The 24806-nt window shown below is 35.1% G+C and overlaps 1 protein-coding gene across 3 annotated transcripts; it reads right to left on the bottom strand.

Annotated features, from left to right (window-relative positions):
• Positions 1 to 715: 715 nt before the first annotated feature.
• On the bottom strand, positions 716 to 18200 carry ZRANB2 (zinc finger RANBP2-type containing 2). Of its 3 annotated transcripts, XM_032426098.1 has the most exons (11): positions 18047 to 18200; positions 15510 to 15562; positions 15308 to 15416; positions 14157 to 14239; positions 9970 to 10046; positions 9558 to 9692; positions 8218 to 8387; positions 6393 to 6479; positions 4262 to 4420; positions 3098 to 3171; positions 716 to 2548 (listed from the first exon to the last, which is right to left on the bottom strand). In XM_032426098.1, the coding sequence occupies exons 1-10, from the start codon at positions 18100 to 18102 to the stop codon at positions 3138 to 3140; spliced, it is 963 nt and encodes a 320-aa protein (XP_032281989.1). In that variant the 5' UTR covers positions 18103 to 18200; the 3' UTR covers positions 716 to 2548; positions 3098 to 3137. The 3 variants fall into 3 exon arrangements, with proteins under 3 accessions (XP_032281989.1, XP_032281988.1, XP_032281999.1); XM_032426097.1 differs by lacking the exon at positions 3098 to 3171; XM_032426108.1 differs by lacking the exon at positions 716 to 2548 and having other exon boundaries at positions 3097 to 3167.
• Between the last annotated feature and the right edge of the window lie 6606 nt (positions 18201 to 24806).

Below are 24806 nucleotides of genomic sequence, written 5' to 3'. Positions count from 1 at the left end.
ATCTGCCTGCCTGTAATCTATTACATACCTTAAACTGTCTTTTAATTAAAACTGCTCACTCTATTTTCCAATTCAGGAAAGCTACAAAGTTATCTCACGACTATCAAAAACAGGGCGGAGCAGAGAAATTCCCTGCCTTCTTACCAATACCTACACACTGGCTGTGGATGCCAGAATACAAAAGGTAAGAGGGGAAACAAAGACTTGTTTTACTTTTATAATTGTGCCTAGAGATAGTCTTGCGTTTAGAATTTGCCCTGAACTCAAACATTATTAGATACCATTCAAATATTGTTCAAATAAAAGGATTCTAAAGGAGAACGTAAGAAAATTTAACAGTTAAAAGGGACAACTGTTCAGTGTTAAAAAGTCACAGTTTTAAAAGTTAATTCAAGAAGCACACTATGCAGTGCTATTTTACCACATGAAATAAAGTGCGTGATGTTGTGGTAGGAAATATTCAACGAATTTGGGTATTCTCCATTAAAAAGAAAGTCACAAAAATTTTGAGTATCCAAGGTTATATAGTTGATCATGACTGGTATGTTTTAAACCAAGCACTCCTATATAAACATAGGGTGATGTTAAACAAAGGTAAAGGAATATGAAGAATTTAAAATGCACAATCAAAAGTAACAGGATGGTAATTAGCTTAAAAATGAACATTAACTCGGAGCTTAAAAATTCTAATTTATTTCTCATAAATGCCACTTGATGCTTGACTCACAGCTTTATTTACATTTGTCTACAGCATCATTTCCTCATGAAATGAACTAGTACAGCTTAGTTAAACCAAATGAAATCATAATCATCTGAATTGTCTGTAAACTATTAGCTAAATTTATAACTTTGCATTTGCTTAGTACAGCCAAAGTTTCAAATACAGAAAGCACAAGAATAAACCAATGGTAACATGTAGACTCTAGAAGATCATCTGGGCAATTTAGAAGGTGGACTTTCAAGAAGTCTGAGGCACAATTACAAGAGAGTAAAAGTTCTTGTGCAACCTACAGTAAACGTAGCAAAGAAAATTAAGACGTAAAAAAACAAGGGGAAGTTCATTGTAAAAATATTATCAAAATACTTTTACATAAGGTATTTTGCTTTCATCGTTAGATAAGTTGAAGAGAAAAATCACTCATTTTAAAATAAAAAACAAATAATTTTGTTTGGTCTGTCTACTGAACACCTTGAAACTTTTAAACTTTTAATTGCAGTAGACAGTAATCTAAAATTAAGGAAAAAAAACCCCAAAAAGTGGGTACTGATCCCCATGACAAAAAGTCCCCAGCACACTGTCGATTTCCCTTAATATACTTACCTTGCATTGTCACTGAAGATACTGCTAAGAGAAACCTTTCTGTTTTTAAGCCAGAGGACATAATGGAGCTCAAGTGACCAGATTTTAATTTTGAGAAATAAAACAAACTCTGAAAGTATTTTAAGCCATAAGTAATTTCAAGTGAATAGGAATAATAAGTATTTCTGCATGTCATGCAGAAATGAGCATTCATTTGTTACTCAAAAGAAAATTTTATGCAGTGTTTGAACATCTCAAGGCAAATAAATGTTCACTTAAATTCACAATATCTCTGTTGGTCTTTCAACCAGAGAAATATACTTCTGAAGCTTTCTTCAATTTGTTCCTCATTAACTATGATTTAACTTTGTCTGCACTACCATATGTGATAAACTGGGTTTTTAAAGGATATCACATAAAACTTTTTAAAATATTAAGATAAACATCTTGAAATAGATGTTTTCTCATCAATAATACCAGTAAAGAGAGGAACTGGTTTTACACTTTTGCTCAAAATCATGTGTCAGGCAAGGAGAAATGAGTAACACCTCTTTCCTTCTGCAATTCACAAGATTTTTCTTCATTAAATGTGGTGGTACAAAAAGCAAAACTGAGTAAGAGAGAGAGAGACAAAGATTCTAAGGCACCCTCAGCATAGGGAATTTCAAAATAAAAGTTTCCAGTTGGCTTTTTCAACTAGTTTTACCTTTTCTGATAAGAATCACTTTGACATAGATTAACATAAACAGGTGGACTCCTTTTCCCAGAATAACATAAACAGATTGTATCCAACTACTTTACCACAGTCTTGCCTCCATGCCCAAAGTTCAGGCATGCCTAGGTTATCCTGTCTTCAGTCAATAGACAGTTCATATTCGGAAATGAAAAAAAACAAGAGTTCAAATTAGGAAACAAAGTACTTTGTCATAGCTGAAATGGTTTTAAGTAAAGCAAATGGTCGTAAATAATGAATGATAGAGCATATATTTTGGGACATTATGGCTTAAAATACTATTTACTTTTAATTTCACAAATAAACACAGCTGTATTGTTCTGAAAAGCAATGAAAGGCATGCACCTCTACTAGCAGATTTAGCACTTCTGACCAAGTAAGACACCAACTTCTTAAAAAATATGCTTCATGCACTGTACTGTTTTTTTTTTAAGATGTAAATTTTAATACATTATTTCTTTTTTGAACTTGAACGGGAACCAGAATGGGATGATCCAGAAGATGACCTGTGGTGCCTGTAAGACATAAGGAGAAAGGAGATAATCTAGTAAGCTAGAGTTGGTTATCCAGCATTCATTCATAAGACTGTGAGAACATAAAAAAATAAAACCTCATTATATTGGCAAAAATAATTAAAATATAAGATACAAATGTATACACATAACAACTAACTAGTGTTTAGATGTTGGATGTGAGCCCAGTAATAGCATAACCATAATTTAAAATTCTCTATAATTTACAAGTATCTTCTCTTTTCAATATATAGCCACCTCTCAATTATTTAAGGCAATGAAGGAAAGCCTTGCAAAAATGTGTAAAATTACAGATAATATACAACAAAGGCATATGAACTTGGTAATGGAAGTGTGACTTAATCAATCCCTGTGATACACTGTAGTGTGGTAAGTCTATATGTAAAACAAATACAGCAAGGCTTCTGATTGTGTATGAAAATATATATTCATAAATAATTACGTCTGGAAATCTAGGTCACACAAGATGATTGTACAATTAGTTATAGGGTTATATTCATGCAGCTAATATGAATAAGTCAATATATCAACCTGGGTAAAGTAGTGGTGTTCCGAGGGGTTGGCCCTGGGCTCAGGGTTGTTTAGTGTTTTCACCAATCACCTGGCTTATGGAATAGAGAACATGTTCATTAAGTTTAGATGACAACAAACTAGGGGGATTATATGTGGCTAAGATAAAAATTTGCAGAGTGGTAAGAAAGCAACAGAATGAATTTCATTCAAGTACGGAGTAATTTTCTTACAAAGGAGCAAATGCACAAAAACAACACTAGTAGTGTGTAAGCTTAATATCTAAACTTTAAAATGTGAAGCAAAATTAATCATTCTGTACAAGAAGGAATCATGAGGTAATCCTACCACTGAACCCAGCAATAATTAGATTCTACTTAATTCTTATTTTCACAAGCTGAAAGGATATGGAAAATTTGCAAAGACCACAAAGGAAATCATTAAAATGCCTATATAATTTGACATTGAGAATGTAGAGAAAGTTAATGAAACTGAGTAATTAATTAGCCTGTTGCAGAAAAGGCTGACGGATGACACCTGCACTCTCCAAATTTTAAAAATGTCAATACAAGTAAAGTGATCTAGTAAAGGTCTTTCTCTTAGGAAAAAAAAAAAAAAAAGATTTGGACTGCAAGATGAAAAATGTATTAGCTACAAGAACAATTTCCTTATATCCTTATAGATGAAGGGCATAAAACAATAACTTGCTGTGGAAATGCATTTATACATATTTAAATGAGAAAAGATTTCCAATGATCTAAGATAGTTAATTTTTTTTACTAGAGGCCCCAGAATTCTGATTTCTAATATTTAATGTAAAATCAATAACATAAATCAATACATTTAAAAATCAACTTCTAAATTATTTCTACATACAGCCTCTGAATTACAACCTTAAAAGACAGAAATAACCGAGAGTTGGCTATAATAATCATATACGAAAATAAAAATTTAAACAATAAAATGACCAGATAGTGGAAGAGTGGTTTGATCTACAACTTTTCTAAGCAACCCGATCAAAGCACACAGGATAAACAAAGTAATTAATGGTTTTGAAATTCAAAGTTGAAAAGTGTAATTTAAAATTGGAACAAGGAGATAATGAAAATCTAATCCTTGACTAGGAAGTTTAATCTATTAAACATACTTAAGAACACCCATTCTTATTTCTACAGAAACCCAAACCTTTCGGGTGACCGTGATCTTGTTCGTCTTTTTTTGCGATCACCAGATGAAGAAGATCTAGAACGACTTCTCTTTCTGTTCCTCTCAGGAGATGATGATGAACTTGAATAAGATCTTTTTCGTGGGGAAGAAGAGCCCCTGTGGGACCTGGAGCTGGATCTTCATTGATTGAGAAACAAATCAAACATTTCATTAAAAGAAGAAATGAGGCAGATCATTTAGTTAACAGATAGCTCCAAAAATAAACAGGATATACAACTGAAAATTTTATAAGAAGGAATACTTACTGCATACTCAACAGAAGACTTCTGGTTCAACCATGAAAACAATTCTATTTAAGTACAATTACTTTAATTTCGTCTTTTTAACATTCTAAGTGTTCATCACTTATAATTAAAAACCAGCTTAATAAAGGATTTTTTTTTTTTTAACTTAAGGCTTTCATTTTAAAGTATACATAAATAACAAAACCAAAAGGTAACTGCATTTGCATGACTTTACGTCTAGAAAACATCTTCCCATTTGGGAAACAAACTTGTATGTTATATACAACTTCCTGAGGCAAATAAACATAACAATTCCTTGAGGAATTAAGCAACTTATTAGTTAAGTTGCTACACAAAGGGCAGGGATAGGGGACAGCAATGAGAAAGAACTATTAAACTGCCAAATAATCAAAGAAAAATAAAATGAGTAACTTTAAAACTTTGATTTACATTAACAATCTTTATTTTTATGAAGGACTACTATTCATGAAGTATGAAGTGTTGACATTCACATGTTTCAGGTAGAAGTAAATGTGCAAATGTTTAAATGCAAATTTTTTCTTCATTTACATATTTTGGTTGAAGGAATTTAGCTCAAACTTCCCAAAAAATTCACCTTTGGGCTTAAAATAAAATCAGAAAGCCCAAAAGGAGAATTCTTTGGAAAGTTATAAGCAATGAAAAAAATGTTTGGGAAGAACATGAAGGCTGTTCTGTAACTCTGAATTCTAGTACTTCCCAAAGGGAACTAGGATTTAAGGATCTTCACCTAAGCAGCACTTAAATAAAAGTACTAAAACACTGATAATAAATAACAACAATAAACTCACTTGCTCTCCATTTTGTATTGGCTTAATACAAGCTTGCGTATCATTCTTTCTTCCTTTAATGTTAAACTGCAATTGCCCTCTAATGCTACAGATTTGGCTCTACTAAGCAATTATTTTTACCAAAAAACTATCATTAAACTTCAGTGTGAATTTCCACACAAGTGGAATTTTAGTCATTTTCTATTCTTGTTAGATGCTTTAAATAAATGATCAATAAATCAACTTAAAGGGCAGCGTATTTTGACCAAATTTCGGAAAAAAATTTCAAGAAAGTAAACACTAATGTTTCATTTGCTTCTTCACAAACGGTTTCCCTCTACAGGTTGGACTAAATGCAACCTGAAGTTAACAGTAATGCTTACTTAAGACCACATCCTACCTAGACTAACCAACCATATGTATTTTTTTTTTTTAACCAACCATACTTCTTGATTTAATTTGTAAAATTTAAGAGGAGTGCTTGTTCTATATATAGTATTTATGTATAACATTTTATATTTTTAATTCTATAATATTTTGTACAATATTACCAAAAAATAGAAACGTTCCAGAAACTTTATCTGATATAAATGACAAAACAGTTTCTGTAAATACCGAAACAACTGCCCTACAAAACAAAATCTGTTTTGAGGCAAGGTTAATTTTCTTCCTTTTAAGAACATAGTAAACTTTTTCTTTGCATATCTCTGATTTTATTTGAACTATTATTGCAAACATGATTTTAATGTACTAGAGATCTGGTGTTAAGACTTGGCTCCATCTTCCTATTTCATCACATTTTAGCTAGCACAAAAATAACAAACCTTGCATTATGCAAAATAGCAGCCTTAATTCAATCATGGGAATGTCTTGGCACACTGCTGGCAATGGAAACATCTCATGGTGAGAAAATTAAGCTGAGGCAAGTGCATTAGTTTTCTAATGCTAAAATAAAATTGACAAGTAGAAGCAAAATAAGAGGAAAAAAGCAGCAACGCCTTCTGCAGCCTTTAAATATTTTCTCTCTGCTTTACAGAGAGATGCTACCTCATTCACCTTGATTTCGACCCACGAGATCTCGAACGTTCTCTGGAACTGGAACGAGACCTTGACTGCGAACTGGAAGAACTTCTTGAACGGGACCTGGAACAACATGGAAGGATTTTTTTTTCCAGGACCACTTAAATGAACTTTGTGAAATGAACACTGAAAGAAAAATATATATTAGAGTTCATTTTCATATAAAAAGACAACTACTTGAGATACATATTTTCAAAACACAGTATTTTAAGGTAACTAAACATTTTAAATATTTATGCCCAAACTTAATTAAAAAAATCAACTATCACTTTCCAAGTTTGACTAAATAACTCCAAAAATCAAATTGTACAAATAAAAACACTAAGCATTATCTCACTTCATTAATAGTGAATACTTTCTGTTCACAAATAATTTTTAAAGCAACCCAGGACTTATACATCCAGGAATACTGCATGTTGCTGTTTATAATTTAACTTCTCTGATAGATCTCTATCAATTTCCCTAATAAAATTCCTTCTGTTTCCTTAGTCTCTAGCTAGTATGACACTTTAAGTATGACATATGTATGTTTGTTTAATTGCTATGTTTTTCTGTCTACTCAAAGGTTAGAAAATTAAAGAGAAAATACGTTAACAATCCTGTCATTGCCTTAGGTAATTATATTATTGAAAAATGATACAAGGGGAGACAGATATGGCCCACTTAAATTTTAAAAATCACAAATGAAATAAAATTCACGGGGCGCCTGGGTGGCTCAGTCGTTAAGCGTCTGCCTTCAGCTCAGTTCATGGTCCCAGGGTCCTGGGATCGAGCCCCACACTGGGCTCCCTGCTCCGCAGGAAGCCTGCTTCTCCCTCTCCCACTCCCCCTGCTTGTGGTTCCCTCTCTCGCTGTGTCTCTGTCACATAAATAAAATCTTTAAAAAAAAAAAAATAAATAAAATTTACTTATTAACCTAATATATACCATTAATTTATCCCTTAAAATACCTTGTAGAAAAAGATTACTATTACATTTACATCTTAAAATTACTATATTATCACTCCTATAAAGCTTTCAGGCTTTATAGTACTCAAACAAAAACTATCTAACTTTAGTTAAGTACTCAATTAGCTAATATTTTTATCCCTAAATACCATTAAAATTCATGGCCCATGGCTTCACTGCATCGTGAATAGAATTCTTCAAGGGAACATTGTCTATATAAGGTACTGCTTTTGCTCACCTAAAATTTTCATTGTTGACTATCCAATCAGGTAAGATTTATTAAAATTTTACATTACTAGCAAAATAATATTCAAGTACAACACCAACTAAACCCTCTTTTTCCTGGACATCTCAACATCATGAGCATTAAGCCAACAGAACTAATATGTCTGAATTTGCTCCTTTACTCAAAATACCTCTATCAAAGTAAATTATTAAAACATTGTACATTAAGCAATGATTTAATTAGTGTCTAGAAAATTTCTGTAGCCTTTAACATCATGAGTGAAAATATAAATCTTCACATTTTAAAGTTCCTAAATGTATACTACCTATTTACATAATTAAGTATCACTATATGTAATGGTTTAAATGAATTTTTAAAGTCTATTTTAAGAAAAGGCATGGTGCTAAAAATGGCCCAAGGAAGTTTCACATTAAAACTTTGCATTTCTGAAAATACTAGACAATAACTTCATGGCGCTAAGAAAAAATTATTTTGTAAATGTGGACTTGAATGAAATCTCTAAAAGAAAAAGGAAAGCTTATTCAGTCAAGAAAAACAAAATTTATAAATAAAGAAGTTAGATACTGACATTTTGACTGGTGTTACCCTTGACCTGTACCCGTTTACCTGGACCTAGACCTTGAACTTGAGGGGGAGGATGAGCGTGATGAAGATCGTGAATGTGAAGATCGAGACTTTGAGCGACTTCGTCTATTAGATTTCTTTTTATTACTATCTTCTTCTTCACTGGCATCAAGATTATATTTTGAGAGATCAGCATCATCTTCATCCTCATCCTAACAAAAATTCAATTATTTAGACATTTGTATATTAATGCTATCTACTAGGAATGATGAACAGTTCTGTGTACTGGACATCTCCATATGGATATACAGTATCATCAACAGAGGTATGGTATCATCGACATCTCAGCAAATTCTCGATCCTAAAATCTGCCTACTATATTCCTCATCTCAGCTAAACAGACTATCTCAGACATTATAGCGAAGTAAACCTAAAAGTAGTACCTATTTCTTCTTTTTCTGTCACAATGTATCACCAAATAAGCTGTAAAGAATTTTCATTTTTACCCTTTAAAAGTCCTTGAATCCTTCTTCTTTAGTCTAAGTTCACAACTTTGCTCTTTTCTCCAGTATATTACCATATAACCTCTCATCTAGTCTCCCTAACTCTAGTAATCCATTCTGCCTCCCTAATATCTTAATATATTGACAGTCACCACTCTGAAACAGATCAGATTTGTTTGATCTCATTTGTTAAGAAACAAGCTTTAAAAATTGCTCCACATTGATTTGTTTAGTTGCATTTGAGGACTTCTTATGATTAGACCTCAAGTGTATCCTTAATCTGGATGTATACATCAGGCCATAAAACTTTATACTCTGGACTTAGAATGAACGCCACCTGACCTGATGGTGGTGTTCGTCCCTCTCACCACATTCTCCCCTCTGCTCTAACATTTATGCATGATTTTTTGATGTTGCTTCTTTCTTTCCTATTTAAATGACTTTTATTTGCTGTTCTCTGCCTGAAAGTGCTGACCACAGCTCTTGTGGCCAGCACCTAGTATCATTTTATCATTCAAGGTCTCAGCTCAAATTTCACCTCCTCAGAAATCTCTCCATCCACTGAAACCAAAGTAGCTCTTCTCATGATCTGTTATCACATTTATCTTTACAATACCATTGCTATCTAAATTATCTTGTTCATTTATGTCTTTCCCCTTGAGAACTGAAGTTCCATTAAAAGAAGAATGGCTCTGTCTCCATTATTATTGTATCTCCAGAGCCAGAAGAGTGCTTGGCAGAGTGAAGCTCGAAACCTTTTTGAGAACAAATGAATACATAAAACGTATTTTCACTATTGGACAAAGACCACTGAAAAGATTCATGTTATATCATAGCTCAATTAAGGCTAATGGGAAATAAGACAAGGAAATCATTTACCTCATCTAATTTATATTTAGAAAGATCTTCATCCTCATCCTCTTCTTCTCCCTCAGATTCTTTATCTTCAACTTCCTTTAAAATAGATGCAGGACCAACTGCCTTCCCTCTGTATTTTTTCTTTTTACGTCCAAACTAGAGAAAAAGTTTCATATTTCTGTTAGCTGAAAATGTTTTAAAATTACTACATTTTCTAAGAAATTACTTTTATATACTTAAGTCAATAAATCTTTTCAAGTTAATTGTAACAATTATATATTTAAATAAGTTAGGACTTCTTAAAAATGGTAAGCTGCCTTAAAGGATACAAAGTATACTTATAAAAAGATACATTTATTATGCCTTTGCATCTAAGGTATTTTTTACATGTTTTCTAATTTGTGTTCAACCTGCACACTAATGTATAGCTTACCTCATCATATTCACCATCAGATTCTTCTCTTTCTATATATTCAACATTTTCTCTTTCATTAAAACCACCACCATAGCCTAAAAAGGGAGGAGGCATAAACTGTTACCCTATGACAATTCATTAAAATAACAAAAACATGTCAAAATCATCTCCAAGCAACAGAAAAAAAAAAGAAAAATCTCATAAATGACATTTGCCTAGCTAGTAAATTACTAGTTTTAAAAAAGCATATTAAAAAGTATCACTACAGAGAACCGTGTCAAAGTTACATACTTTGGCTGAAAAAGCCCTGCTGCTACATTTCTAGCTCTTCTCAATTTCAAAATGTCCTGTATGACTTAGACTATGCATGCAATACATGGGTGAAAAACATCTCCTCAAATCTATGCTATAACCAAGTTTTGAAACAACTTTCTTCTGTACTTTATCATAATTCTTCTGAGAGGAGTGGGTTCAGTAAGAACTAAGAATCAAATTTCACTGATTACCAGTTGCAGATAGACTGTTATCTTTTGATATGTTGAAATTTTGCTGGAATAAAATGCAGCTACTATTCGGAATATTCCTAATTATATAAATACAAGAACATAATAAAGGACACCTAAACTGGTTTTAATACAACTATTTTTAATATATTGTTCAAAGTAGGCAGTAAACTTTTAAACTGAAAATAGTCTATTAAAAAGTAGTCAAGATCAGCAAACCACTATTCTTTGATGTCACAACTAACATCTGTAATTGGATTGACCATTTTTTGACACAGGCTTAAGAGAAACTGGAGTTAGTTTTAGAGAAAGAGTGAGATTTTCAATAAATCTCCCACTGAAAAAATAACAGACATTATGTCAGCAAGAGCAACATTATCTAACTACTACTGCACATACTGCAGAGCAGTACCAGCACATAAAGGCAGTGATTCCAAGATGTAAGGACGTCATGAACGAGCAAAACACTAAATAAATTTATGAACAAAAAAGTATTTTTAAAGAACTTAGGATATGTGGCTTTAAAATTACCAATCACAGGCATTTAAAAAATGATCAATTACCCTATCATCATTTTATAAGAGACACAAATAGTAGAAGGGATAGAACTATCCCAACAAAATAATGTAATAAATTTAACTTTCTTAAAAAAAAATGACATTCATCTTATCTTCATTAGAGTTTGTAGCAGTGAAAACTGCAATGTGTAGGTGCTTATCCCTCAAATACTTGCATGTGATCCCTTTCTTCCTCCTCCTACCTTATTTCAGAGACAATATGGATTTCAACTGTGTTATACACGAATTTCCTTTTGCTTCTGTACATGACATACAAATGAAGAGTGGATTAAATACCAGTAACAACTTTTCCTTACTAAAATCTTGGCTCTAGCTTTTCAGAAATTAAATATAAAAAGAGAAAATCAAGTACAAACGAGTATATGATGAACCTCAAGGAAACAGCTCATATTCAATGCTAATTTTAGATTACAAATACCGTGGAAAGTTATAATTCAATGTAGTCTGTTACCTCTAAATATGTTTAATATTATATCAGTATGTCCTGGGATTAAGGTATGAGTAATGCAATAAACAACAAATTTTAAAAGATGACTAATAATAAAGAGCTAAGCTTCAAACTACGTAAAAGTAGGAGAAAAAAAAAAACTTCACAGGATCTAGACGGAAAATAAGTCATTTTAAGAGATGATTAATAATAAAGAACTAAACTCTAAAAACTTAAAAGGAAAAAAAACTAAAACAAAAACAAACCAAAAAAATCCACAGGATTTAGATGGGAATTAATTCACATACGGGGGAAAAAAAAAAAAGGACAGTGAACAAATATAATGCAATAGCATGATTACCTTCAGGTCAGCAGTACAGAAAAATGCCTGATAAACTAGATTGTTTATATGTGAAAACGTGTAAAAGTATTAAAACGATCCTATTTAAATTCAATAGTTGGGCTTTTAGAGAGTTCTTTGTTCACATTTAAGTAATTTGCGGCTGAAAAATGACATGGCAAATAAATTGGATTTAGAAAGTGAACTGTAATTCACAAGTAATTTTGCATAGGTATGTAAATAAAATTATTTTTTTCAAAAAAGATTTTATTTATTTGAGAATGAGAGAAAGAGAGAACACAAGCAGGGGGAGGGCAGAGGGAGAGGCAGATTCCCTACTGAGCAGGGAGCCCGATGTGGGACTTGAACCCAGGACCCCAGGACCACGCCCTGAGCCGAAAGCAGCCGCTTAACCGACAGAGCCACCCAGGCGCCCCGTCAATTTACTTTAAAATGAGTATCATAGCAAATACAAAGCTATTCTAGTGTTCTCATATAGGCTACAGAAAAAGAACTTAATTTTTGACAACAGAACATTACTGTAATATTTTATTTGAAGGAATAATGCAGAAGTCAGCAATCTTTCAGTAGTACATCAAGTTTTCTTTTACGCACAGACTATCCCACGCTTAGGAAATGTTCCCCAGAACCTCGGACTTCCTTATTAAAAATAGTAAAGAGACACTGGAGAGCAATGCTCTAGGTTATTTCACACCTTCAACTGTGACAAGACAACTAGTTATTGCCAGAGAAGTGGGAAAGGGTCAAGACACCAGAATCACAGAAAAAAATACTGAGTAAAGGAAAAGTGAGAAGACCATAGTCACGAATGAAGTTTTTACTTTGGAAAACAAAACAAAACATCTCTGGCTGCCAACGGGGCAGAGAGGCAGAATATGTAGACACCAGCTAAGGGGCTAGTTCTCCAAGACAAGATATAGTGGTATTCCTATCTAGGGGAGTGGTGGAAAAGAATTTTTGAGGGAATAGAGGAGAAATGAAGGAGTTACTAAGCACATCTAGATTTCTGGCTTACGCAACAAGCATATGGTGGGTAGTCCTAATCATGAGAAAGAGATCACTAGAAGAGGGCCAGGTCCTGGGGGAAAATCATGAGTTCAGTTTGGATATAATAAGTTTGACACTTACATGATAATGCTGAATAGGCAGCTGAATATATGGCTCTAAGAAGTCTCAACTGAAGACATACATCTGAATATTATGGTGTGCCGAAGATTACTTAAACTTAGGGCTTAGAAAAAAATGCCCAGAAAATAAAGAGCAAAGAAAGCTTAGAGACTGGACCCTGAAGATACTCAACAAACATTCTGTGGCCAGGAGAAGACGATGAATCTAAAAAGGACACAAATAAACTACCAGAGATGTGGGGAGAAAAAAGATAAAACAAAACAAAACAAAACAAAACATTCTTTAGAAGGTGAAGAAAGGAAAAAAAAAGGAGACTCTTATTAGAAGGCCCCAATCTACCCAATTAATATAAAGGCTAAGAATGAGAAGAATGGGGTAAGATTTGAAGATTGAAAGAGAAAATATCTAGGACATTGGACTATAATCTCACATGAAAGAATATTAAACAAACAAAAAACAAAACATAAAAACACCAAAAAACGGGGGGAATAAAAAAAGAATTTCTGTTGCAGCCTTGAAGGGCTAGGTCCAGATGATTCTGGAAGGGCTAATGGGTCTCATATCCCCAGAAACCACACAGTGGAAGTGATCTGAAGTTCTCAAGGAAAAGAAAACAGGGAAATAGTTTAGTAAGTCTGACAACGATAACTATATACAGAAGGAAAACTTTGATTATATGATGTATGAGTCACTACACGACAAAATCAGATTTGATAATGTGGTTGAGCTAACTGCTGATAACTGAAAATCTATATTCGATTAGATAAATATTTTCATCTCACCAGAGAACACACAAAGCCAATGGTAACCTATTACTTAGGCCAATGGTTACCAAACACCATCCTAATCACCTACAGATTTTTGGGACACACACCCAATGAGCATTCACAGGTCTGTTTTGAAAAAAAGTTTCTCAAATGACACCAAGACACAGCCAAATTTGAGAATTACTGCCTAATCGTTAGACAATTATCTTAAAAGGTGCCTCTCTGCCCTTCCTAATGTCACTATTTGTGACTCTCTAACACTGTACTTCGTAAACTGTGATATTATTAAACAAAAGATGACCTTTTTTGGGTATGAAAAAAATATCAAGATAAAAACCTAAGGGCATAACAGAATCCTCAACTACTATGCTCTTATAAGAGAAGGTGACAGAATTGTTAATTAATTTTTCTTTCTTTTAAAATCATGTGATTGTATTTTACCTGTTCTTTCTTCTAATTTAGCATACTTTGGAGTATTACACATGTTACACTCTGATCTTCTGGCCCAATTCACATTACTGCATCTTTAGAAGAGAAAAACACCAGATTAGTAGTCTATAATGCAATATAAGAAAAAAAGTAAAATTTTAGACATTCTAGAATTTTAAAATAAAAACTAGGATGAAATCACTACCATAAAGAAATGTTTATTAAGAATACTGCAAACAAAGAATATGTATCAGTAGCACACATTTTCTGAAGAGAAAATATGGATTCCGACAAAAGACTGAACTATTTAAGCAGAGAAGCAAAAGCTATACAGTTTGAAGAGTGCCTTTGTCATTTTTCCAAAACGAGGCAAATTATACCTACAGAGATTTTGATGCCTTAGAGGGAAAATTCATTTTAAATTAAAGGTTTCACTAATTTTTCAGTCTCCAAATTCACCTCAAAGGGCAGTAAAGTTATACCTTCCAAATAAAGTTAAATTTGTTTTTGAGGAGTAAGTGCAAGGACTGAATTTCACAGCGTATCAAATCCAGTGATTTAATCTGTTGGAAAATTCTCCAATACAAATTTAGTATCTATAGGATCAGAAATTTATGAAAACCCTCTTCTGATTCAGTCCTTTTTCATATATGTGATTCATCTGCACAACAGAAAAGATGGAAGTTGAAGAAAAATCTATACAGAACTTGAAAATCAAAAGTATTAAAGAAAAACTACCTAACGAGAGATAGTTATAGCAAACAACTTACGATTCTAAAACTACTTTGTAAACAGGCAAAATGAATTTTGTAGTGTATTTCGTATTAATGATAGAGGCTGAAAATTTTTGAGGTTTTTCAATAGAAAGAAGTAGGCTTTGGTAGTTTTAAATAGCCCTTTTTTTGTGAATGCAAGCTTACCTTAATCATTCATTTACTAGTATACATAATGCATCACAGTAAAAACTAATACTATCATTAAAAAATGAGAATTTAAAAATTCTTTATACTTTCTCTATCAGATACGGACTAAACAATCAACATATCTTTGATTTAAAAAGTTTCCTTGGTTTGTCAATGTGACTAGTAAGAACTGGAAATATTAACAAGTAGTGGCTAGACATATTATTATGGAAGAAAAACTGGATAATTTAAAACACATACGTTTTGCACTGCCAGTCATTAGCACTAAAAAGGCCTCGGCTCTTTTCTGCAAGTGTCTTCCCTATTTCAGTACCCCCAGCTTTCATCATCTTAGCCTCAGTCGTTTTCTCTGACAATAGAAGAAAATAATGCATTATGAATCTGGGGAAATTAAAAAAATGATCTGTATATAGTTGTAATAGAAGCTTCCTTAAATGCTTACCCCGACCACATCTATTACAGCTGGTTCTTCTGGCAAAGTTTACATTTCCACATCTGAAAATAAAGAAAAGAAATACAGAGATGTTATTTAAATCTACAGAATTTTAGAAGTTCTTTATGCACAACTTTTAATGTGTCCTTACTATACACCTATATACAGAACTTCTAACGCCATCTCAAATTACAAACAAACAAAAACAAAAAACCAACCCCCACCTCATCCTCGCAATGTAGGTGGAAAAAATATAAGATTTAAAATCACAAGTCCAGGATAAAAAACTCCAATCTTTCACTAACTGGTTAGTCATTTAGGATCTCTGTGTTTCAGTGTTCTATTAGCACCTATCGATTATAACAAAATCCCCTTGGCAAAGGTGATGTAAGATAGGATTCCACTTCAACAATTACTGAGAGGCACTGAGAGTTAAAACAACTTCAAAATAAATCCTAGTACAGAAAATAAGAAGATATATACAAAAATGTGTTAAGTATTATAAAAAATACATAATCCTAAAGATGGACCTAGGGGTAAAATAAAGATAAATCAGAGACGGTTTCATGGATCTTGACAAAATCATCTTTTTACAAGCAGGAGATAACAATGTAAAGAAGATAGGTTATACTAACTAAAAATATAAATAGGTTCAATAATTACAAGGAAATGGAGTTTTCTGGGGGTATTTATCAAACCTCTGAAACCTAGTTGAAAGAAATAACCACAACCAATAAATTCAACATGGTGCAACACAACACAGTATCACTTTGTTTATATTCAGCAAACTTAATTAAAAACAAGAAAATTATCAGGTGCACTAACAATGATGGTCTTAAAAATGCATCTGTATATTGGTAAAAGCATGTTAAATGCTCTGAATGACATGCAAAGCTTAAATTTTAAAAAGTTGATTTCTTTTAGGTGTTATACTAGCATGAAATAAACATGTGAGTTATGGAATGGGTATAAAGTGAGCATTCCATATAATTTTTAGATCTTTTTTCCCCATAAAAAATATGCCTTATGACCCAAATAAGCATTGAAAATATATCAAATCTATCCTGAATATACACACTGTAGAAATAATACTCTATTCACATAATCGTAACGGAGCTGAATGTACTCTCTTAGACCTACTTCAAATATCTGCATATGCTGTCATAATGACACCATCAAAAGCACATCATTCTACAAGTAACCAACAACACAAAAATCACAAGTTGTTTATCTTTTGAATTTTTTCAATAGTCTGTATCACTTAGAGCAATGCTATTCATAGCATATGAATTTGTTCTATTCAATACTGTCAGGCTGACCTGATCCTTCAGATCATCTCAATCTTTACCAAACGAGCCATCCATTTATTATGAAATAAACGCAACAATATTTCATCTAAACTACTTAAAGTGTGGACAGAAGTCAAATGTTGGGGAAATATGGATTTAATGTCCTTTAAGGACAGTAAGTGATTTAACTTTTCTAAAACTACTACCGATAGCTATCAATTAAGAGTATTCACATTTGGTCATATTTTGTTGCTCTACACACTATCTATACTATGGTGTATTCATTAAAAGGGAGCTATTCTATCCCAGTCTTTTAGTAAAGTTAAATAACCTACTTACATGGTCTGTAAGCAATAGAACTGGAATTAAACCCACTTTTGTTTGCTTCAAAGTTTCTCCTCTTTACTACATGAACTCTGTATTTGTGGCAAGCTTAAGAAGAAATCAAAGATTTTTATTTGAATGTGAGTTGTGCATTCAATTTTTTGGACAATTACTTTCCATGCATTTCCAAATAGGTACATTTATTTGAGCACCCTTCAAAAGAATCTGGCAATTTAATGGAGCACACTGGCTTCAGCAAACAATGTCAAACAGCTCAGCCACGAAAACACGTGCTTCTCTGCTGCAGGAATCTCCAGGGCTGAGCAGCCAAAAACAGGCCTCTCGGCTCTAACGAAGCGATATTGTGGGGAAATTAAAGATCAATAAAGAGAAAAAAGTCAAAATTTCCTAAATCAAAGAAGGGTAGTGTTTGGACGGGGGGAGGGGGGGTACAAACAGTAGGGAAGAAAGCTGAAATTAAAAACTAAAAAACCAAGGCAAATTATGAGAAGCAAAAAGACGAGTTCGAGAAAACAGCTTCCCGCGAACGAGAGTAAAGTTCTGCAGGAAAAAGTCACGTGGGGCATATCCAATAGCAAGCTGGCCTCGACTCTGGAGATTTCCTTATCGCTAAAACCTGGCCGAGGCGGGGGTGGGGTGTGGGGGCAAAAGGTAGGCCATCTCGCTCTCGAAAAAGAGGGGCTGCCTTGGGGAGACAATGTCGACGAAACTTGGAGACATACTCAACACAAAGGCTCCCGAAAGAGCTCATCGACAAGAGACCGGAGCCTCCTTCCCGCCTGGAAGCTGGCGGTTCGCCGCCTCAACCCGGCTTGAGGTACCGGAGACCATAAGAACGGAAAACGCCGAGCGAACCTGGGAAAGCTTCTACCGATAAACCCTGCCCCAATTCGGGACCCTTCATGAACTCACTTTTTGTCAGGGCAAATCCAGTCACCGTCACTGACTCGGAAATTCTTGGTCGACATCTTGGACGCCGCCACCACAGCTACCCGCAGCTACGTCTTCGCAGGAGGAAGCGGGCTGGGGACTTTCGGCACTCCGGGGCTGTCCCCACGACGCCTGACTCCGACGCACTCCTGCACCAGGGCTTGATAATGAGGACGCTCGGCCGGGATTGAGTGTGAACGTTATAGTCCAGAGTAAGATGCCTGTGCGATTGTTTCCTGGCCGAGAGAGTTATGGTGCAAATGTATTCTCTGGAGCTAAAGTAACAGGCGCCGCAGGGTCAGCCCAGGCTGGAGGCCTTCGTGGCACTGGAAGCCTCGGAGAGCCCCCTACAGGCGGGAGGACCCGAAAGGAAAATACTTCCGCTCATACGGGCGGAGCTAAGGAGCCCAGGCGGAAGTGACTGTAATCAGGTTTGAGTTTGGGACCGCGGGTTGCTCAGGCTGGGTTTAGGGGGTGAGGTACGGTGGGCTAGTCAAGTATTTGTAGAAGCTGTTTTAATAAAGGATTGAGAACTCTGTTCTTTAATTATGCGCACAGCACACGGATATCATTTAGAAGCTTACTGTTTTTTGACACATACGTAGATATAACAGATAAGCAATGTACATGTGGGAACCGACCAGTAATTTTGAACTAGGATATTGCCAATATTGTGGAAATTATCTGTGTCTTTTACCCCTTGCTTCCCTCCAGGGCTAACACTTTCCTCTATCTTGGGTTTGTCCTTTTGCTTTTTAAAAATTTATGTTTATAAACTGTTGAGCTTTACAAGGATGGTTGGTTGTTACGTAATTTACAGCCTTTCCTTCCCCCCCCCCCCCAACAGTGTACTTCCAAATTCGTTTTAGGTTGTTGCATATATTTGCATGTGCCTGTAGTTCCTTAATTTTACTGCTGTATAGTGATAATATTTCTTTCTGTGACAGTTTATCCCTTCTGTTTACCAGGTTTGTCGTTACAAACAACGCTAGTACAAACATTCTAATGCGCGGATTCCTGTACTAAAATGCAAGAATTTTTCTAGAGTACAACATATACCTAGAGAGAACATTTTAACTACTTCCTAGTTATAATAACTGCTTTAAAATCTGATAATTTTATCATCTTAGTCATTTAGGGGTTGGCAGCTGTTGATTTTATTTTTCCTTGAGAATTGGTTATATTTTCCCACTTCTTTATATGTTGATTAATTCTCTTTGTTGAGTAATTTTTATCTTGGACATTTTGAATATTATGTTGCATAGACTCTGGATCCTGTTAAAAGCCTTTGAGGAATATTGGTTATTTTGTTTTGTTTTAGGAGGGGGTCAATCTCAGTTTGGTTCAGTTGCACAAGTTCAGTCTCACTTTCTGTGTGTTCTGGTCCCTATCAGTTCAGTTTTCAAAGGCTTTGTTATTCTGCTTTGAGTCTGTCCTATACATACAACACTGGGGGGGGTATTTTGGAACTTGGGCAGTACATTAGTTCCCCCTTATATGCAGTTTTGCTTTCCCTGGGTTCAGTTACCTGTGATCAACTATGAGAAGCAGATGATTCTTCTGACTTATCCTCAGGTCAATAGTAGCTTAACACTTTGTTACAAATGCCTATGTCATTCACTTCACTTCATCTCCTGCTATAGGCATTTTATCATCTCACATAAAAAGAAAAGGGTGAGGGGTGCCTGGGTGGCTCAGTCGGTTGAGTGTCCGACTCTTGGTTTTGGCTCAGGTCATGATCTCCAGGTCGTGAAATGGAGCCCCACATCAGGCTCGGTGCTCAGCACGGAGTCTGCTTGAGATTCTCTTTCTCCCTCTTCCTCTGCCCCTCTCCCCTGTTCACACATGCTCAGTAAATAAATAAATAATAAACAAAATCTTAAAAGAAAAGGGTGAGTACAGTACAAAAATATATTTTAAGAGTGAGAGACCACATTAACATAACTTTCATTATAGTATATTATTGTAATTGTTCTATTTCATTATTAGTTATTATTGCCTAATTTATAAATCAAGCTATAAATTATCATAGGAATGAATATATAGGAAAAAACCGTATATATATATACATAGCGTTTTATCTGCAGTTTCAGGCATCTGATAGGGGTCTTGGAACATATGCCCTGTGGATAAGGGGAGATTACTGTAGTAAATTGTAGTTCAGTTCACATACCTTTTGTTATACAGCTTTGTGTCTTTCCTGCAGTTCAGGCGTGAGAATAGAATTTATGTGAGTTTATGCATAGAATTAGGGCGTCCCCTTCTACAGCTCTTTTTGATAGTCATCTCATGCTCTTTGTTTTGCAGGGACCCCTCTTCCTGGCCCTCCTGCCAAAAATAAGAGGTTTTTCTTGGAGTTCTAGCTGCCTTCCATAGCTGCAACAGCTGACTAGGTCCCACACTGGGGCAAAAAGGTGAAAGAAAAAAATGTAGATTCCCTCCATACCCTTCATACCACAGAGGCCTCCTTTCCCAGTTCCCTTGTTTAGAAAGATAGGGTTTCTCTTGGTCCAAGCCTAGGCCCCAACTCTCAGGTCAAAGCTCAGAGGGAGAAAAGGAGGGGAAAAAAAAGCCAGGTATTCCCCCCCACCCCCCCCACCCCGCCAAACTTTGGCTCACAGAAACCTTTCTCCAACCTGCTTCATTTTTGCTGCCTGTGCTGCCGTTAGTTTTACTAGAGGCCAGGCCTCACGTCAAAGCTGTGGGAGAAAATAGGAAAAACAAACAGGGCATTTCTCCAACTTTGATTCTCCCCAGTCTCCCATTTTTGTTTACTTTTCAGAGTCCTCAGGTAGTTGCTTTTTGTATTTTGAACTGAGCTTTTAGCTGTAATCAGCAGGAAAGAGTAGTGGTCTTACTTCATCTTGGCTCTGGCAGTGCCAGTCAAGGAAATGCAAATTACTACTACATATTAATCAGAATGATTAAAATGAAAAATTCAGGACTGCCTGGGTGGCTCAGTCGGTTAAGCCTCTGCCTTCAGCTCAGGTCATGATCCCAGGATCCTGGGTTGAGTCTGCCTCAGGCTCCCTGCTCAGTAGGGAGTCTGTCTCTCCCTCTGCCTGCCACTCCCCCTGCTTGTGCTCTCTCTCTGACAAATAAAATCTTTAAAAAAAATTATTAAAAAAAAAAAAATTAAAGTAAAAACTCAGACAGTTCCAAGTGTTGGAGAGGGTGTGGAACAATAAATTCTTATACATTCTTATACATAGTGAAAGTGTCAATTGATGTATCTCCTTTGGAGAACATTTGTCCAGAATCTATTAAATCTGAACATATGTATACCTTATGACCCTGAAATTCCACTCCTAGGTATATTCCCAACAGAAGTGCACATACGTTCATCAAAGATGTATATAATAATCTTCATTGCTACACATTCATAATAACCCCAAACTAGAAATTCCCAGTTGCTTATTAATGAGAGCCTGGATAAATTGTCATATATTCACCCACTGGAATATCATATGTAGCAATGAAAATAAATTGCAACCACATTGAACAGTGTGGCTGCCACTCAAAAGTATAATAATGAATTATTGAAAAAGCCAGATACAAACTAGTACATTTACATGAAGTTCAAAGGCAGACAAAACTAATCTAAGATAATGATTACCTTGGGACATGGGGAAGAAATAGCAACTGGAAGGGTACATCAGGGGCCTTTTGGGATCCTGGTAATATTTGTCATGATCTGGGTTCTGGTCGGGTATCTTCATTTTATAAAAATCCATTGAGCTGCACACTTATGACTTGGGCATTTTTTAAAAGAAAAAGTTTAAAAAATACTTATATTTACCTATCTCACCTATCCCCTCATTCAGTAGATCTTGTTAAATATTATACTAACTTCAGGGACAGAGGGTGTGATCACACACCCACTTGTGACATGGTGAGTATCACTGGTAAGTGGGTACCTTCTGGCCCTAATAATGATTGAGCTCTCTTACAGTTGCAGTATTGAGTCTACCATAATTTCTATTAAGTCATATTACAAGTCTATTAGGAAAAGATCTATTCTTGGTTCTAGAATTAACTGAGAGTTTAAAGTGGCAATGATCCAGTCTCTGAGGTTTACATTTATAGATTCAAGGAGAATTTTCTAAAAGTACAGATAAATCAAGCAGATCTTGTTTATGCATGTTCAGTCACATTCAGAAAACAAATCTGCTACTCAAAAACAATGGAAAATAACTTTTTATAAAGTTCCAAATCACTAATTCACTACAAGAGTCATAACTGAGATATATTAAAATAACTTTTTTTAGTTGACCAGAATTTTTTCCTTAATTATGGTACATAATCCTTGTGTTATAAAGTATCTGGAATTGCAGCTTAACAAGCAACCATAAAAATGTTTGCTCTTGAAATAAATAGGTCTTACTCAAACAAAAGAACAAGGAATTTAAATAAATAAATAAAATAGTCAGTGAATTTAACTCTCATACCTAAGAAACTCCCTAATTTTAATCTGGGAACTTGTGGAAAGTAAAATTTACTTCTTAGGTCACGAGGACAGCAGTGATTTTAGGTGAAGTTGTGGAGTATGTGAAGTTGTGGCTGGGCTTAGTGCAATCTGTGCAGATATTGCAGGATAGGGGAGTGTGGCTCTCACCTCCAGATAGGGACTCAGAATTTGGAAATGGAGTGATAAAATACCATTTAGAAGTGAGGTTGGAAGGATTAACATGCAATTGATTAAATCAGCCTTCTGAAAATAGAATTAACTCACTCTAACATCTGATTTGTAGTTGTAATGTGAACAAAAATCTAAAGCCAATCCATATTCCTGAGGGAATTCTTTTACAGGTAATAATAGCTACTATTTATTAATCACTATATATTCAGTAGTGTGCTAAGAGCTTTATATTCATTATCACATTAAAATCCTACCAATCTTTAGGAAAGATATTGTTAGCTTTGTCTATTGATGAGAAATCAAGGTTTAGAACTGTTAAGTACCTTGTGAAGGGCTGTAAAATGTAAAATATGGTGACTCAAGTCCAATTTCTTGGTTTCCAATCCCAGCTCTACTACATGTTAACTATGTGACCTTAGGCAAATTACTTGATCTATATTTTCTTTCTTCACAGAGGAAATAAAGATGATGATAATAGTACGTGTATTTTATGTATGTATGTATGTATCTATTTTTTAAGATTTTATTTATGTATTTGAGAGAGAGAGGGGAACAAGAAGCGGGGAGGGACAGAGGGAGAGGGAGAAGCAAACTCTCTGCTGAGCAGGGGGCCCGATGCAGGACTTGATCCTACGACCCTGGGATCATGACCTGAACCAAAGGCAGACACTTAACTGACTGAGCCACCCAGGCACCCACTAGTACTTGTATTTTAGAATTGCTGAAAGCATTAAGTGAGATAACTCACTTAAGGTGCTTGATAAATAGAACTCAATAAATAAAGGTTATTATTATTATTCAATTAAAGGCTAGAGCTGGTGAATAACATCCAGTTAATATACCAAAAGTCAATCAAGTGTAGTTAGTAAAAATTTTCTGTGAGAATCACATGTCAACAGAAAGATGATTTACAGTAAGTCTAAAACAACAATGGACAAAACATAAGAATAGATCGGGTAATGACCAGAAGAGAAGGCTATTTGTGTTCAAGGATTACAACTAACTTTTCAAAGAGAAATATTCCTAGAATAGAAAAGGAATTTCAACTATCCCAACTTGAAAAGAAAATCCCTCAAGACTACCCATTCTCTTTCTTCTAATTATATGCTCACCAAACAACCCTCTGACTGATCATTTTCTCTCCTGAGTACATTTAAACTACCATGGCAAAATACCCAGAGTGAGTTCTCCATACACATTATTCTTTTAGATTTAGCTGTCTTTATAGATTGATAAATTGACATTCTGAGACACATATCAGTTTCTTATGGGTCCTCTTAACATGTTGATCCCCAAGAGGTTAATTAGCAATGGTGGAAATGATAAAGTTGAGTTTCTGAACTTACAAAGCTAAGAATCTGGTTTCGGATATATTGTACTATTGCTATTTATGCTGGCAAGTAACAAAAATCACAATAAAATGGCTTAAACAACAAAAAGGGAGTTAAAGAGAAGGTGTTTGATGGAGTAGCAGGGCAAGAGTGCAACGTAGATTCAGGAGACTGAAAGAAGCATCCTAGCCCCTTCGAGCAGTCTCTTGTCGCTGCGTCTCTGCTTACACATCATTCTTTCCTCTACAGAGACCAACTCTCCCCTGCTACTGCATTCACGGGACAGACAGAAGTAGTACATACTGACTTTAGAACTGAGCAAGTGAGGCTCGTAACATCCTGTACCCCTGGGAGTCTCACCCTTTGGAACACCTTCTTCAAGTATTCTAGGTCCCCTCTGGGGCTCTGGAGCCAGAACCTAGTCCTGGGTGGGTCTTGGCAATGAAAGCCTTCAAGTGTTCTGTTGTCGCTGGTGGTGGGGTTTGGCCTGGTCAGCAGGACCTTCCGGGCGGGATACTCTAACCCTGGGCCCGGACCTTATTGACCTCAGTTCTTGTTTCTCCCCTGCAGAGTCCTCTTGACAATAACCCCCTCTCACTGTGAATGGAGTCCACCAGGTGCCGGACAAGCTCTGGGGCTTACACCTATGGGTGTAGGTCTCGGGCTGCATGGCCTTGCCTATTCCTGGTGAGCCAAAGCTCCCCCTGGCCAGGGCAGTATTTCTTTCATGGGATTGGACCAAGTTTTAGCTGCCAGAATAGGGCTGATTCAC

This window comes from Phoca vitulina, unplaced genomic scaffold (assembly GCF_004348235.1).
Source record: "Phoca vitulina isolate PV1807 unplaced genomic scaffold, GSC_HSeal_1.0 scaffold2, whole genome shotgun sequence".
Taxonomy (NCBI): Eukaryota; Metazoa; Chordata; class Mammalia; order Carnivora; family Phocidae; genus Phoca; species Phoca vitulina.
This window is presented reverse-complemented; position numbering and strand designations above follow the sequence as displayed.